General features: G+C 42.6%; 1 protein-coding gene across 5 annotated transcripts in view; it reads left to right on the forward strand.

Annotated features, from left to right (window-relative positions):
* Positions 1-11576, forward strand: part of GNB1 (G protein subunit beta 1) — a 55860-nt gene extending 44284 nt beyond the window's left edge. For 2 of the 5 annotated variants that reach the window (XM_080920662.1, XM_080920664.1), the window contains 6 exons: positions 242-404; positions 4338-4404; positions 6011-6212; positions 7550-7766; positions 9509-9624; positions 9813-11576. In XM_080920662.1, the coding sequence (XP_080776788.1) occupies positions 242-404; positions 4338-4404; positions 6011-6212; positions 7550-7766; positions 9509-9615 (756 nt within the window). In that variant the 3' untranslated portion in view covers positions 9616-9624; positions 9813-11576. Of the gene's footprint in view, positions 1-241; positions 405-4337; positions 4405-6010; positions 6213-7549; positions 7767-9508; positions 9625-9809 lie in introns of all 5 variants that reach the window. The other 3 variants (XM_080920663.1, XM_080920665.1, XM_080920666.1) reach the window with 3 other exon arrangements.
* The last annotated feature ends 2823 nt before the right edge of the window (positions 11577-14399 follow it).

Genomic DNA, 14399 nt, shown 5'->3' on the forward strand with positions numbered 1-14399 from the left:
TCTTCTTTCTCTTTTAACCTTCTACCTGCTAGGCTCACTGGCATATGCCACCACACCTATCTACAAATAAATTAATTTTTTGTTCTTTTGAGACAGTCTTACTATGTAGCCCTAGCTGGCCTCAAATTCAGAGATCCACCTATTTTTGCCTCCTGAGTACTGGGACTACAACATGTACCACACATCCGGCTGTAGTCATATTTTCTTAACTGTGTTGACTGTCTGTGTTCTTGTTATTTAGGTTCATGCCATCCCTCTGCGCTCCTCTTGGGTCATGACCTGTGCATACGCTCCTTCTGGGAATTATGTGGCTTGTGGTGGCCTGGATAACATCTGCTCCATTTATAATCTGAAAACTCGTGAAGGGAATGTGCGTGTGAGTCGTGAGCTGGCAGGACACACAGGTACACATCTGATCTCATGTTCCGATAGTGTAATCTGCTTACTGGGGTGTATACTGCTCTTTTGATTTGTTGATTATTGATTCAAGTGAAAGTTAAAATAATGACCAGAATTTTTTGAAAAATGAAGCCAAATCAGGTCCAATATGCCTTCACCTTTAAGAGACCCACCTGTAAACTGTTTTTTAGCCCAGTTTCCTAATTCCCAGCTACTTTATTCTCTTTGAACAGTTACCAGCCACCATTTTTGTTTATAAACACATTAGTATTTCTATTTTTAAACTGCCTTCCATCCTCAGACCTTAACACAGGAATTCTCATCTAAGCATGTGTTCATATGTACAACCATATGTGCTCAGTGACCAGTGCTCTTTTAGAGGAGGCAGAAGAGAGTCTGTGGTCCATTCACATCTTTTGACTGTAGCCAGCGTTAAAATGTTGGGTGCATATTGTTTTGTTGGGAATTCATATATCATTTGGGACACATTGCATTTCCAAGAAAGTTCCATCATAGTATTTTCTATCTATGGCTATTATCTTTTGTTCTCAAAAATCCTGTCTCTCAGTGAGTTACTGATAAAGCACTCAGGGTTGTCTTTGCATGCAAGCAAAGGATTGTTTATAATTAACTGCAGTGAAGAACATGCAGTTTTGTGTTTTAACCCTTAGGGTCAGGAGTGTATGCTTTGTGCTCCTTAAGTTACATTGCCAGTGTTCACTACTACTTTAGCAATGCTTGCTTCTTAATATTCTGGCTTTAGCTGTAAGCATAAGCCACTGGTTTTAGATCTTTTTTTTTTTTTTTTTTTTTCTCAAATATAAGAACTTAAAAGTGGCAAAATCCATACAGGCATGGCTTCCTGTAAATTTTGATCAGTAGTATTTAAATTAGTGTTCTAGGGCCTGGGAATGTAGATTCGTTGGTAGAGTATTTGTCTAGCATGCACAAAGTCCTAGGTCTATCCTAGCACCATAAAACTGGACATAATGATATATTTTTGTAATCTCATCACTTATGAAGTAGAGGTAGGGGATCAAGAGTTCATAGTGAGTTTTAGGGCAGTCTGGGCTATATGAAACCCTGTCTCACAAAAGAAGCATGGTATATAATTTTCAAATATATAATAGGAAAAAGAAAACTTGGTGACTGAGGAGACTTAATGACTTAGAAAACTTACTGCTAGAGCATAATGACCTTAAGTTCAAACTGCAGTACTCAAATATAAAAGGCCATGCATGGGGCATAAGTCTATTAATAATTTCATCATTGTGGACTGACCCCAACCTTGTTCAGTGAGAGGCCCAATCTCAAGAGAATACAGCAGACAGTAATAAACAGGACATTCAATGTCTGTTGTCCTCTGTTAGTCTCTGGATATGCATACACAGAGAATTAAGACAGATATCTAAAAATTCAACATAGAGAGTTGGAGAGATAGTTAAAAACACTGTCTGCTCTTCCAGAGGGCCTGACAGCATGCAGGCCGACTCAGTGCTGGAGAGGTAGCTAAGTTCCATATTTGGATTCATAGACAGCAGGAGCGAGTGACGCTGGGCCTGGCTTCACCACCTGAAACATCAAAGTCTACCCACAGTGACCCACTTTCTCCAACAAAGCCATACCTGCTTCAACAAGGAGGTGTTCCTATGGTACCACTTCCTATGGGCCTATGGAGCCGTTTTCATTCAACCCACCACACAAGCAGAACATTTATATACTTTAAAAATTTTTAGAGAAATGTTTAACTTACTAGTTTTTACCTAATTCGAAATTTGAGCTGGTGGTCTACCAAGATGTCATGCTATTAGAATGTGGAAACAAACTATTCTCTAGTTGTCAGGCATTGTGTTTGCCTATATTTCCATCAAAAAAAGAGATTTTGGCATACCAGAGTCTACATTTGCATATGTGAGATGCTGCATGGACTTTTATTGTTGCTGTATCTTCCTGAATAATTGGTATTTTTATTATGACTCAGGTCCCCCCCCCCCCCCCCCCCATATAGTACTCTAAATGTGAATCTACTTCAATCTGGGGTTTTTGGCCAGCTCAGCCTAATGCTCACTCTTTGCATGACATTTTTGTCTTGTTGATTGTTTTTCTAATAAGTTGTCTCTTATACATAGCATAGTTACGTCTTGCTTTAATTCTGTTTAAAGTCTCTGCCTTTAGGAGCTGGGAATGTAGCTCTCCTTTAGGAGCTGGAAATATAGAGTGCTTACCTACCATGAATGAAGCTCTAGGTTTGATCTTCAGCCCAGCATAAAAACAGATCTGGTGGTATAGTGCTATAATTCAAGCATTTAGATGGAAGCTGGACGGTGAAGGTCATCCTTTACTATGTAGTGAGTTTGAAACTGCCTGAACTACATGAGAGGCTGTTTTAAAATTAAAGTGGTTGAGGCAAGCCCTCTACCTTGTAAATACAGGTAAGTTTATATTTCACACTTAGTTTCTCCTTGACCTATGATGAGGTTATATCCAGAAATCTGTCTTTTGCTAAAAGGGTAAGATTTGAGCTGCGTCTTCCAGGGCCCTGGTTTCTATGGCTTTTGGGGGCAGGCTGCTTCAGATTCCACTTCCTTACAAGTATCGTTTCTATTCAAGTGAATTCAGTGGACTTTGTGGTCAGTGGACAGTAGCTGTCCTTCCTATTAGCCTAGCAGTGACCCAGCATTTGAGAATAGATGTAAGAATACAGATTGTGCTGGTGTGGTATGGAAGGATGGTCTCTTCAGATTTAGAATTTCTATTTATATTTTAAAAGCTCTCCTCTACAAGCACTTATGTTTTTAGTCTTATTTATGACAGTTATTTCTCATGTTTTTAAATATAATTACTAGCAATAAATGTAAAATTTTGCTAATCGTAACATCTGATCTCAAGGTATGTCTTTGTGGCCCTTCCTTTTGAGTGTAGATCACAGTTTGCCATTTCTTAGTGCACTAAGTTTGAATTGCAGCCTTGGTGATATAATTGTCATAGCAACGGTGGGTTCACTATGTTCCTTTCAAAATGTCTGTTTAGTTTCATCAGGTTAAGAAACAGAGACACAACAGCAAAACTCTAAATCTGACCTCCTGTCATTTGAGCTGCCTGTGTGTTTTTGCTGTTAACTAACTGTTAAGGTACCTGGATATGTACCTTAGGACTTGTTGGGGGCTGCTTTAGCACTTCTCAGGAATTTTCCAGCAGACTGGCTGGGTCCTTGTTGATCATCTGTGTAAAGACTGGAGTGTTGAAGTCAGTTGAGGAACAGCTTGAGGAACAAGTTGATTCTGTGTCCTATTGCTCCATGGTAGTAACTTCCTATGTAGGAGTATGCCCTCCAGGCTCAAAACTTAATAGAATGTATAGGCTATCTTATAAGGAAACCCTAGAAATGGATCCAGTAGGTTCGCAGTAACTGAAGTATTCATTATTACTATTTATATTAATAGTTATAATTTATAGGTAGAATATATATTCTTTTTTTGTTTGTTTTTGTTTTGCTTGAAGCAGGGTTTCTCTGTGAAACCCTGGCTGTCCTGGAACTTGCTTTATAGATTAGGCTGGCCTTGAACACAGATCTGCCTGCCTCTACCTCCCAAGTGCTAGGATTAAAAGCATGAACCACCACCACCCAGCTGGAATGTGGTATTTCTTTCTTTCTTTCTTTTTTTTTTTTTTAAGATTTATTTATTTATTTCGTGTATGTGAGTATACTGTAGCTGTCTTTAGACACACCAGAAGAGGGCATCATCAGATTTCATTACAGGTGGTTGTGAGCCATCATGTGGTTGCTGGGAATTGAACTCAGGACCTTTGGAAGAGCAGTCAGTGCTCTTCACCTCTGAGCCATCTCTCCAGCCCCAAGTTCTAGGTATTTTTATTACCATAGTTTCACAGTGAGAAGATGGTAGGATTGGTATTCATTTGGGTCTGCTCTTTTTCAGGTTATCTGTCCTGTTGCCGGTTCCTGGATGACAATCAGATAGTTACCAGTTCTGGAGACACCACATGGTGAGTACCTGACAAGGCAGAGAGTGAGACTTGAGATCTATCTGCTGTTCTCGTTAACACTGGTTAGTAGGGTTACTTCCCATTGCAAGATAAATGCTTCTTGTCAGTACAGTTTCGAATTTGATCACAGCCTGGTAATTACAAAACAGAAAGTATCACTGAGTAACTCATTGCACCGTTTGTAGATGTGCAAAGTTTGATTTTGAACAAAGAACTAAAGTGTAGATATTTAGACTATAGTCGTATATCAAGTACCCCCCCCCCCTTGTTTATTTTTACTCGTGTGTGGTGTTTTTAGCCCTATGGGGTTCTCTTTCACTGTGAAGTCAACTCAGCAATTGTGAGGTTGAGCATAGCTTTCAAAAGGTAGGCTTATTTAACTTAGAATATTTGGGGTTTTTTCCCTTTGTTAATAATGAAATCACCAAGTAGTTATTTTAAGAGAATAATTTTAGACTTAAGCTGCCCTTGTGGGTTTTCTGGCCATTGCATTCCTGGGAAGTCAGTAGCAGTATTTAAAGTTGATTTAGTAGCGTGGCTTACAGGCCAGTGGATCCAAAACAGACTTCTGATGGAAGTAGTAAAGTTTATAAAACTGGATATCTTAGCTGGTCTTCCATTCTGAAGTGGGTTTTAAAGCAGTAAAGGAAGGTCTTTACAGCAAGATAAATGAACTTCCCAATGAGAATTAAGGCAAGCAGCCAAAAAGCAAAAGCTTCTGGTGTGGCACAGATTGAGGGTAGGTTTTCCCACTTGAAATGATCCACTCAAGACAACCCTTCACAAATGTGCCTAGCTTCTTGGGCTTTAGTTAATTTCAAATGTAGTCAGGTGAACAGTGAAGATTAGTCATTACGAACTTCATGTGTTGATTATTTTCATGGATGAAATGTGTGAAACTTTTGTGCTCTGTGCTTCTTCTTTTCTGTGTCCCTCATGCCTAGCAAAGATAGCCAGCACTCGTTGGTGAACTTGGTTGATTAGATTGATGTTGGTGGGTGAGACAGGCTGGGGAGGTTGACAAAACTGGTCAGTTGACCATGCTGTTGCTTCTTCAGGTTGCAGCAGGAAGTAGCCTATGGCTGTCATTTTCATAGCCAGCTCCTGCTTTATGTAGTGCTGTTGGTCACAGAGCCATTTTTGGTTTATGGTCTTCGTGTCAGAGGAGTTGGAGCATTAGAGTTGCTCTGAGCCACTTATCCACTTATTTACCTAATACTCCCTCCCTGGTGTCTAGGAAGGAGAGTGAAGGAGGGCACAGAGAATGACACAGGTGAAACAGGCTCCTTTCTTTCAGACCTTAGCACTTTCTGCCAACCCACAAACTGCCCATGATTATCTTGTATGATATAATCTGCTTTGAAAGGACAATGGCTCTTTCGCTGTAGTGTGAGGTAACCTGGAAACAGCAGGCCCATATGCTATCCATATAGTTGTTTATTTTCTTCATTTGCTTTTTCTAAGAAAATTCTCATTACAGAAGTAAATGTATCTTCACAGTGGCACAGAGGTCATCTGTGATCCTAGGTAGTATAGGGGATGTTGTTTTGGGTGATTGGTCCCATGTGTGTGGCTGATACCTACTTGTCACTTATTCCTGCTCCAGTGCCCTTTGGGACATCGAGACTGGCCAGCAGACAACCACGTTTACTGGACACACTGGAGATGTCATGAGCCTGTCTCTTGCTCCTGACACCAGACTGTTTGTTTCTGGTGCTTGTGATGCTTCAGCCAAGCTCTGGGATGTCCGAGAAGGGATGTGCCGGCAGACCTTTACAGGACATGAGTCCGACATCAATGCCATATGTGTGAGTAAATTGTGTCTGCTTTAGATCTTAACTTTCGTTGTTACTGTTGTTGTTAAAGATTTGTTTTTCTGGGGCTGAAGAGAGCATATTAGTTGCTTTTCTGTTGCTGTGATAAAAACACCATGATCAAGATAGTGTAAAGAGAAAAACATTTAACTGAAGCTTACAGTTTCAGAGGGTGAGCCCATGACCATCATTGTGAGGAGCCTGGCTGTAAGCAGGCAAGCATGGTGGTAGAGAAGTAGCTGAGAGCTTCATCCTGAGATAAATAATCACAGGGCAGAGAGAGAGTGAACACAAACTTGGAATGGCATGGCCTTTTGAAACTTTATACATCCTACAAGGCCATACCTTTAAAAACCTCCTAAACAGTTCCACCAACTAAGAATCAAAGGTTCAAACATAAGAGCCTATGGGGACCATTATCATTTATGTTCATGTCTGTATACAGGTATGTGCATGTGTCCAGCTCTAGTGCTCACAGTCCAGACAAGGGTGTTCCATGCCCTGGAGCTAGAATTAAGTTGGCCTTTAGGAGACACTTGATATAGGTTGGGTGAACCAAACTTGGATAATAGCAAATGCTCTTAACTTCTGGTGTTTAACTCCAATACCTTTTTAAAATTTTTTTCAAAATTTGTTGTTAAAATTGTGTTAATTTTTCTTTTTGTTTGTTTTAAGAAAAGGTCTAGTAGTATAGCCCAGGCTTACATGGAACTGAAAGTCTTCCCCAGCACTTAGATTACATGCAGGCCTCTGCTACCAAACCCAGTTGTCCTTTTCCTTTGCAAATACAACCAGAGTCACAAGAGTCTTTTAGAAGCAGCTGAACCCTGTGCTGTGCATGTATTTCATACATTAATGAGGCGCCAGCTAAGCTCTGTTCCTTTCCTTAAAGTGACCAGTAAGTTAGAGGTTTAATGTCCTGCCAGCCAAGGGAATGGCAAATGTATAGAACCTGCTTTTTTGCTAGTACCTCCTGAAAGGATGAATCTGGTGGCTGGAGCAGGGATTTGCTCCATCCTCAACAGATCCTTCCTGACAGCTAGTGTCCAGGGAACAGAATCCCTTCAGCAGTGCCTCTGTCTCATTGCTTTTCTGTACTGAAGTCTGCGTTGCTGACAGTGCCAGTCCATGAGTACTTCTATGTCAGTACCCCTAACACCCTTATTCTTGCCGGGACTATGTTCCTGATGAGCCATTACACTTTTTAACCGATCCTGTGCTTGTGCTTTAACATGGGCTTTTACTACACATGCTAGGCAAGTGTTGAATTAGCTGGCCTGTGTTCCAGGCCTCAGTGCTTACATATGTTTTGATTTGTCTTTTCTTTCTAGTTCTTTCCCAACGGCAATGCCTTTGCCACTGGCTCAGACGATGCTACATGCAGGCTGTTTGACCTTCGTGCAGACCAGGAGCTCATGACCTACTCCCATGACAACATTATCTGTGGTATCACATCTGTTTCCTTCTCCAAGAGTGGCCGCCTCCTCCTTGCTGGGTATGACGACTTCAACTGTAATGTCTGGGATGCACTCAAAGCTGACAGAGCAGGTCAGTGGCCACATGGTCTGTGTTCTTAGACATCAGCTTGCTTTCTTTCTCTGTGTGGTAAAATGAGGCTCAGAAATGTGTACATTTGTGTCATCAGCTTAGTCATGTCATAGCCAACAGAGGGGACAGTTAAAGGCCACATAATTTGAGCTTGACCCTTCAGGAAGTACCAAAGCTCTCTTGTGAGGGGAATGTTGGGAGATGACAATATGCCAGATACCACTGTGCTCAGTGTTCAAGTTTCCCCTTTTTTCCTGTGGGTATCCATGGTTAGCCTGAAACACTCTATTAGATCAGATGTCCTTGAATTTAAAACATTATTCTGATTCAGCCTTCTAAATACTAGAATTACTGGTGAGTACCATCCGTTTTCAATCTTCCTGACTCATCCTCTGCAGTTATTTTCTTCCTGACATATTCTACCATGGCCAGCTCCATCTTCAGATTTCTGGGCCTATCCATACAGCTTTGACATCTGATACAGTGCTGTGCCCCTTCCTCTGTACAAGGTTGTTGAACAGTGTGCTGATGATGATTCAATTTAAAGCCTGAATTTAATATATCAGAGTCAAGTGGGTTAAATACAAGCTGGACAAAAGATTAGAACATTTTTGTCTCAAGAGTCTCCCTTTGAGCTCAAGCTGGCCTTAAGCTTCAAGTTGAAGAACGTTATTACATTCAACAAATCTGGTTTGGAGGAAAGAAGTGGGGATTGTGACCCTAAGTCTTCTGGGTCCCACTGTGGCTGTTTATACCCTGCCAGAACTGCTGAAATGAGGACATTTTTGGTGGCCCACACATTTAATCCCAGGTCTCAGAAGCAGAAGCATACAGATCTCTGTGAGTTCTAGGATAGCAAGGACTACATAGACTCTGTCTCAAAAGTAAAAATAAACATTTCTGCCTTTGGCACTGTAGCCCAGGAAGTTGACACTGAACCGCAGGGAACCTCCCAGCCCTTGTGCTTAGTTAGTGAATCAGTGGCTGCAGGAACTAGGAGTTGTTTGTGAAGTTTCAAACTCTCTCACAGAAGGACTGTCTTGGCAGATGGTGTGCCATGTGACGATGGCTCTCTGTACCCATGTGGTTAAAGTTTTATATATTTAGCTTTACAGTGGTGGGGTATACTTTAAGTCCCAGCACTTGGGGAGGCAGAAGCAGGCAGATCTCTGAGTTTAAGACCAGCATGGTCTCCAGAGTGAGTTCCAAGACATCTAGAACCACACAGAGAAACCCTGTCACGTGGTAGGGTATATCTATTTATTGTTTATTCATTTGTGTTTTTGAGACTAGGTTTCTCTGTAGCCTAGGTTGGCCTGGATCCCACAGATCTGTCTGTCTCTGTCTCCCTAGTGCTGGGATTAAAGGTGCATGTGCCACTACTACCTAGTTTTCTGTGATTTTTAAGATGCTTTTGTTAGTACAAAAATTATCACTAGTCCGTCTATCTGGATTTGTGTACATGTGCATACTTGTGCATGTCACCTTGTTATATCCTCTTGAGCTTATGCCCATGTTCTTGTTAGAAAAGAACAGGTCATGATTGGTTGCTCTCTTAACAGAATTGACTGTACACCTAAGGATAATTTACACTTGGACAAAAACCTTCTCCCTTCATAGTGACCTTCCCTTGCTCTCTTAGGTGCTTGCATACCAAAGTCTTGGAGTGTTGTTCATCGAGATGAGCCATTTGCTCTTGTCACAGCATCATGTGTTTGTGGTCATGCTCTTTTTGTTCATAGGTGTCTTGGCTGGACACGACAACCGAGTCAGCTGCTTGGGGGTAACTGATGATGGCATGGCTGTGGCAACAGGGTCCTGGGACAGCTTCCTCAAGATCTGGAACTAAGGCCAGTAGGTAATGGAGCAGCCCCATTCTCAGAACATGAAGTTTTCCTACATGGGTTATAGATTTACAAAGATATCTTGTTGATCTGGTATTGTAGCAGATCTGAAGTGATGGCCCTTAGCTGTGACACAGAGCAGTGGGAAGAGCTCAGGTTCTTTTCTTATGCACTGACTGACTCCAGGCTCTGTTCACAGCAGCAGGTGGATGGATGCCACAGCGACTGGAAGACCATTCCAACCTTGAAGCGTTACAGCGATAGCATATCCTATCCAACCATACTAACGTGGACACCCACACCTCCCCTCAGAACTTCAAAAGGGCAAGATCTTTTTTCCTTCACTTATTGCTGAAACCAAGAGCACAACTCCCATTAAGAGAAGGATCTCTGTGCTGTAAACTAAAACAAATTGTGCATTTTTTCCCGGGGCCATTGTCTTTGTTTTTGTTTTTGTTTTTTTTTTTTTTTTGTCTTGGTCAAAATTTAAAAGGAAATACTACAATAAAAATGTTAACCAGAAGGTAACCCTGAGTGTGATTGTGAGACAGACATTCGTTTTTTGTTTTTTTTTTTTTTACTAGTTCATTTGCATTTAAATCAGTGATCTTGTTTTGTGGCATTCATGAAAAACAAGTTGCAGACTTTATCTGGAATTGTTTCTTAATATAAGTCATTTGTAGCAAGACTTTGGATGCATTCACATTTCTTTCTTAAACATATTCCTTTATGTTCAGTAGTTAAGCGAAACAGAGCCCAAGAAGGTCTCTGACTTGTCACTGATGCATTTTTGTCCCTGGCTTGGTGGGTTTTTTTTTTTTTTTTTTTTTTTTTTTTTTTGTCTCATGTCACAGATGACTGTTTCGCACAAACACAGCATAGTGGAAGAAAAATATTCAGAAGCAAAGTAGCCAAGCACATGTTACGATGGCCACGAATGCTTGGTCAGAATCCTTCCCTCTGCTCAGCAGTGAACTTATTCCCAGCACCCTTCCCTCCTCACTGTCCAGTTTCTGTTCTTTCCTTGGGTTTCCTGTGAAGTTGGAGGGAAGTTTGTAGTCATGTGACACTAGCCGTCCTGCCCCTGCTGTCAGACATTTTTCTCCAGAGAGGTGCCTGCCCTGTGCTTGGATAGTCGGTCGGTTATTTGTGTATGAAACAATGTACAAATCAATGTTTGGAAAATAATGATCTCAGACTTTCTAAGTTAAATTTTAAACAATTTGATTGTTTGCCATATTGGGTGGGTTTACTCTTAGAATCGCATGCTGTAGAAATGCTCTAAAGTGCATATAGGACTCAGTCCTTAGATGTTCTTTTTATTTTAAGAAATAACCTCTTCAAGTTGTAACCGTGGCGGCTTTGTCCATTACTGTTGCTATTCTGCACATATCGGAAGCAGCAAGCGCTTTACACACTTGTAGTGGGATAAGTCACTGTTTTCTTTACTTTACAAAAAACAAAGCAGTCCTGTTGGGAATGATTGCTGTTGGATTCAGGAAGGGAGGGAAAGCTGCTCTGCTGCCTCTTTGCCACTTCCTGGAAGCCTGCCTCCATGGAACAGCCTTTTGCATCTGAGGCGACCATTTTTACATCATGCAGATCTTCCTGGTTCTCGTCTCAAAGCCATGTTCAGCAGCAGCGTTTGGACAGCAGTGTTCTGTGGGCCCTCCCTCCCCTATATCCTGCACCCCTCATAGCAGGAGTGGCTTCGCCATTCTGTTTTCTGCGGCGTCCTGTACAAAACTGTGCTGTGACTGTGCGGTAGGCCTGGACATGGCAAAGAGAATACAGCGAAGCCCCTTCTCTTCCTACCAAACGACTCTGTAGAGCTCTCTGCACCCTGTACCCTTTTCACCTTTTGTATTTAATTTTAAAGTCTGTACTGCAAGGAGGCTGGATGCAAGATAGATACTATATTAAACTGTACTGTTATTTAAGATGTAATAAAGCAGTTTGACATGAGGGACTCTGGTGTGATGGTTATTTGAGGGTTAGCTTCAGTGTGTGGAGGTAGCCACATGCCCCAAATGCTGACTCAACAGTTACATAATCACAACACTGAGGAGGCAGGGCCAAATGGATCTCTGAGGTTTAGGACCAGCCTGATCTACTTTATAAATTTTAGGACTGCCAAGCAATATAGACAACTGTCTCAAGGGGGTGGGGAGATCAGCTCTGGGTGGTTTCTGATACACATCTCAGACCTGCAGAGCCACATGTTTTTCACAAGTAGTCCTTTACCTTTAGCATCTGGGCCCTGTCTGCCATCTCCTGCTTTGTTGGCCTCTAGCAACCAGATGTTTTGGCTTCCTCTTTTTCCACTAAAATATCTGTAGACCTGCACCTCCAGAGATACTTCTCTTTTGACTAAGCAGCATTTCCTTCTAAGTCATTAAAGGTTACTACATCTTGAAGAGTGAGCATCAATCCCCAAGTTGTTGGACTGCCATTTTTGCTTCTGGCACCCATTCCACTGCAGTTCCTAGTTCTTAGCTTAATGATTGACCCTGAAATAAATATGTTCTTCACACACACAAAAACCTTGGCAAGTCTTTACCTACCTCAACTCCCGCTGAGAATATAGAGCACTTGGGGTCTTTTTGATCTGGAGGGTGAGGCTTACTATGCCCCCAACTCTACCTTCTGTGTTTGGGAATCCATGTCTTAACCTGCTTCTACCCTGACTGACTACAATCAGGCCAAATGGAATGGAGTAGGTCTGTCTCTGTCTCAGAAGGCCTGTCCTACTTTTCAACCATCAAGATTACTGCCCGCTTGTTTAGCCAGCAGTCATTGAAAAACATGTCCACTTTAAATATGTGGGCAGCCTTAATGACCAAATGGCAAAGGAAGGCCTGAGCATCAGGCCCCACAAATGCTCAGGCTTACATATCTACATCCACTATTAACTATCACTCATGCCCCGTGTGTAGTCTGCTGCCCATGCTGGGAATACACCTGTGAAGGTGCACACAGGCAGCTGAGAGGCTGCTCCATCTTAAATCCACCTTTGCTGTGTCCCTTCATTTGCCTCCAGCATATGGGCTGATAGCCTTCCTTGGCCCCAGGATCCCAATTCTGTTGGCCTGTGAAGGGAGCCACCTCATTATTTGCCAGACATTATGGGCTGGGATCCTGATAAAAGGCCAGAAGATGGCTGCCCTGCACTTCCACCACTCTTTCCTTTGGATCCTACTCTCTCACACTGTACACTGAGCACCTTCATTCTGTGAGACCCTCACCATCGAAGAGCAGCCAACAGCTTTTCACCTCTGCTTCTTCACACAGGGTGATCTTGGACAAGGTGTTTGCCTTCCGGTTCCCCATGTGGGACCAGTGAATAGTCTGGCAGGGATTCTGTGAGAACAAAGTTCCTGGTGTGATTAAAGCTGGTGATTATATAGTCCAGACTCCTGAACCCACACTGTTCCTTCCTTGCCTGACATCTGTTCCTAAGTACCCTAGGCAAGGCTGGGTTCTACTCTGCTTGTTGTACCCAAAACGTGAGTGCCTGGCAGCTGTCCCATTGATTTGGCTGAAGAAGGGATAGGGTTGGCCCCTCACCCACCCAATAAGGAGACTCTAGCCCCTGATGATGACACCAGTATTTGCCTATGCCAAGGCACTGTTGGAGGATGGGCAAGATAACCTTGTAGTATCCCATGACAGTCAACTCCCCTCCATAATACACACTTCTAGTTAACTGTCACCTTATTTAGGTACTGGACAGCCTTCACTCAGCTGTTTGTCCCACCCTGGTCACATGAAACAAACTTCCCACTTAGTACTAAGGCAGAACCCAAAGGAGTACAAGGCCCCCTCTGCCTGAGAGCTTACCTGACCAACATCCCCTACCCCCTTCATAACATTCTGACTTTGGGCACAGGCCCATCCTGTTTACCTACTTTTCTCCTCATTCTTCCTTTTTCTTTTAGCTTTGGAAGAGGAGTAAGTCCAGGTATTGGAGGCCCAAAGCAAAAATGTGTATAATTGCCTTGATTTCTTCCTGGTACCTCACCCCCATGAGACATTTGATCTGCTGCCCTTTGAAGCCAGCCCAAATTAAACACTCTAGGAGTCTTTTGAGTACCCTCTTGCCATTCCAAGCTATTGACCTGGTTACTGTTAGTAGCGCAGTGGTGGGAATGAGCACTTGGTTCCTGAGTCTTGAGAGTCTGGTGGGGCCCAGCAAGACATTGCACAATGTCAGCTTTGTTCCTTCCTCTGAAATAGAGAAGCCACCTGCACAGTCCAGGCCTTGGCCCCATTGTAGAAAAGGGTTTGCCCAGCAACCCCTGTACATCTGCTATTTCTATTTAAGACTACAGGTTACTTGAATTGTGACCTTGGACTGCACACCATAGACTGGGTGTCTTTGCAGGATGTGGCTACTCCCACTCTGGACCTCTCTCCAGCCCTGGCCATGTGCCTGCCATTTACCACTAGATATCAAGTATTATTATATATACAATAGCAGCCAAAGTACAGTTACAGCCTTTGGTGGGTGTGGCTGGGCTTTACTCTGGGGAAGAAGTTAGGCTTACAAAACTCATGAGGAAGTTACAAAATGTAGGAAATCCCCACAAGTTCCCACCATCCTCCCTACCCACAATTTTGTTTCCCCACTGCATCAATGTGCTCTTTTTGGAAGGACAGCACACGGATCTCAGGAGTTCCCACCACAGAACATCCTGACTGCAGCAGGTAGGGGGGCTGTGGGGACGCCTGGAAATTGGGCTATACAGGAAGGGCGGTGCCAAGTCCTGATAAATGTAGCATAGTGTGA

The sequence above is a fragment of the Micromys minutus genome (assembly GCF_963924665.1).
Source record: "Micromys minutus genome assembly, chromosome: 9".
NCBI classification, from domain to species: Eukaryota; Metazoa; Chordata; class Mammalia; order Rodentia; family Muridae; genus Micromys; species Micromys minutus.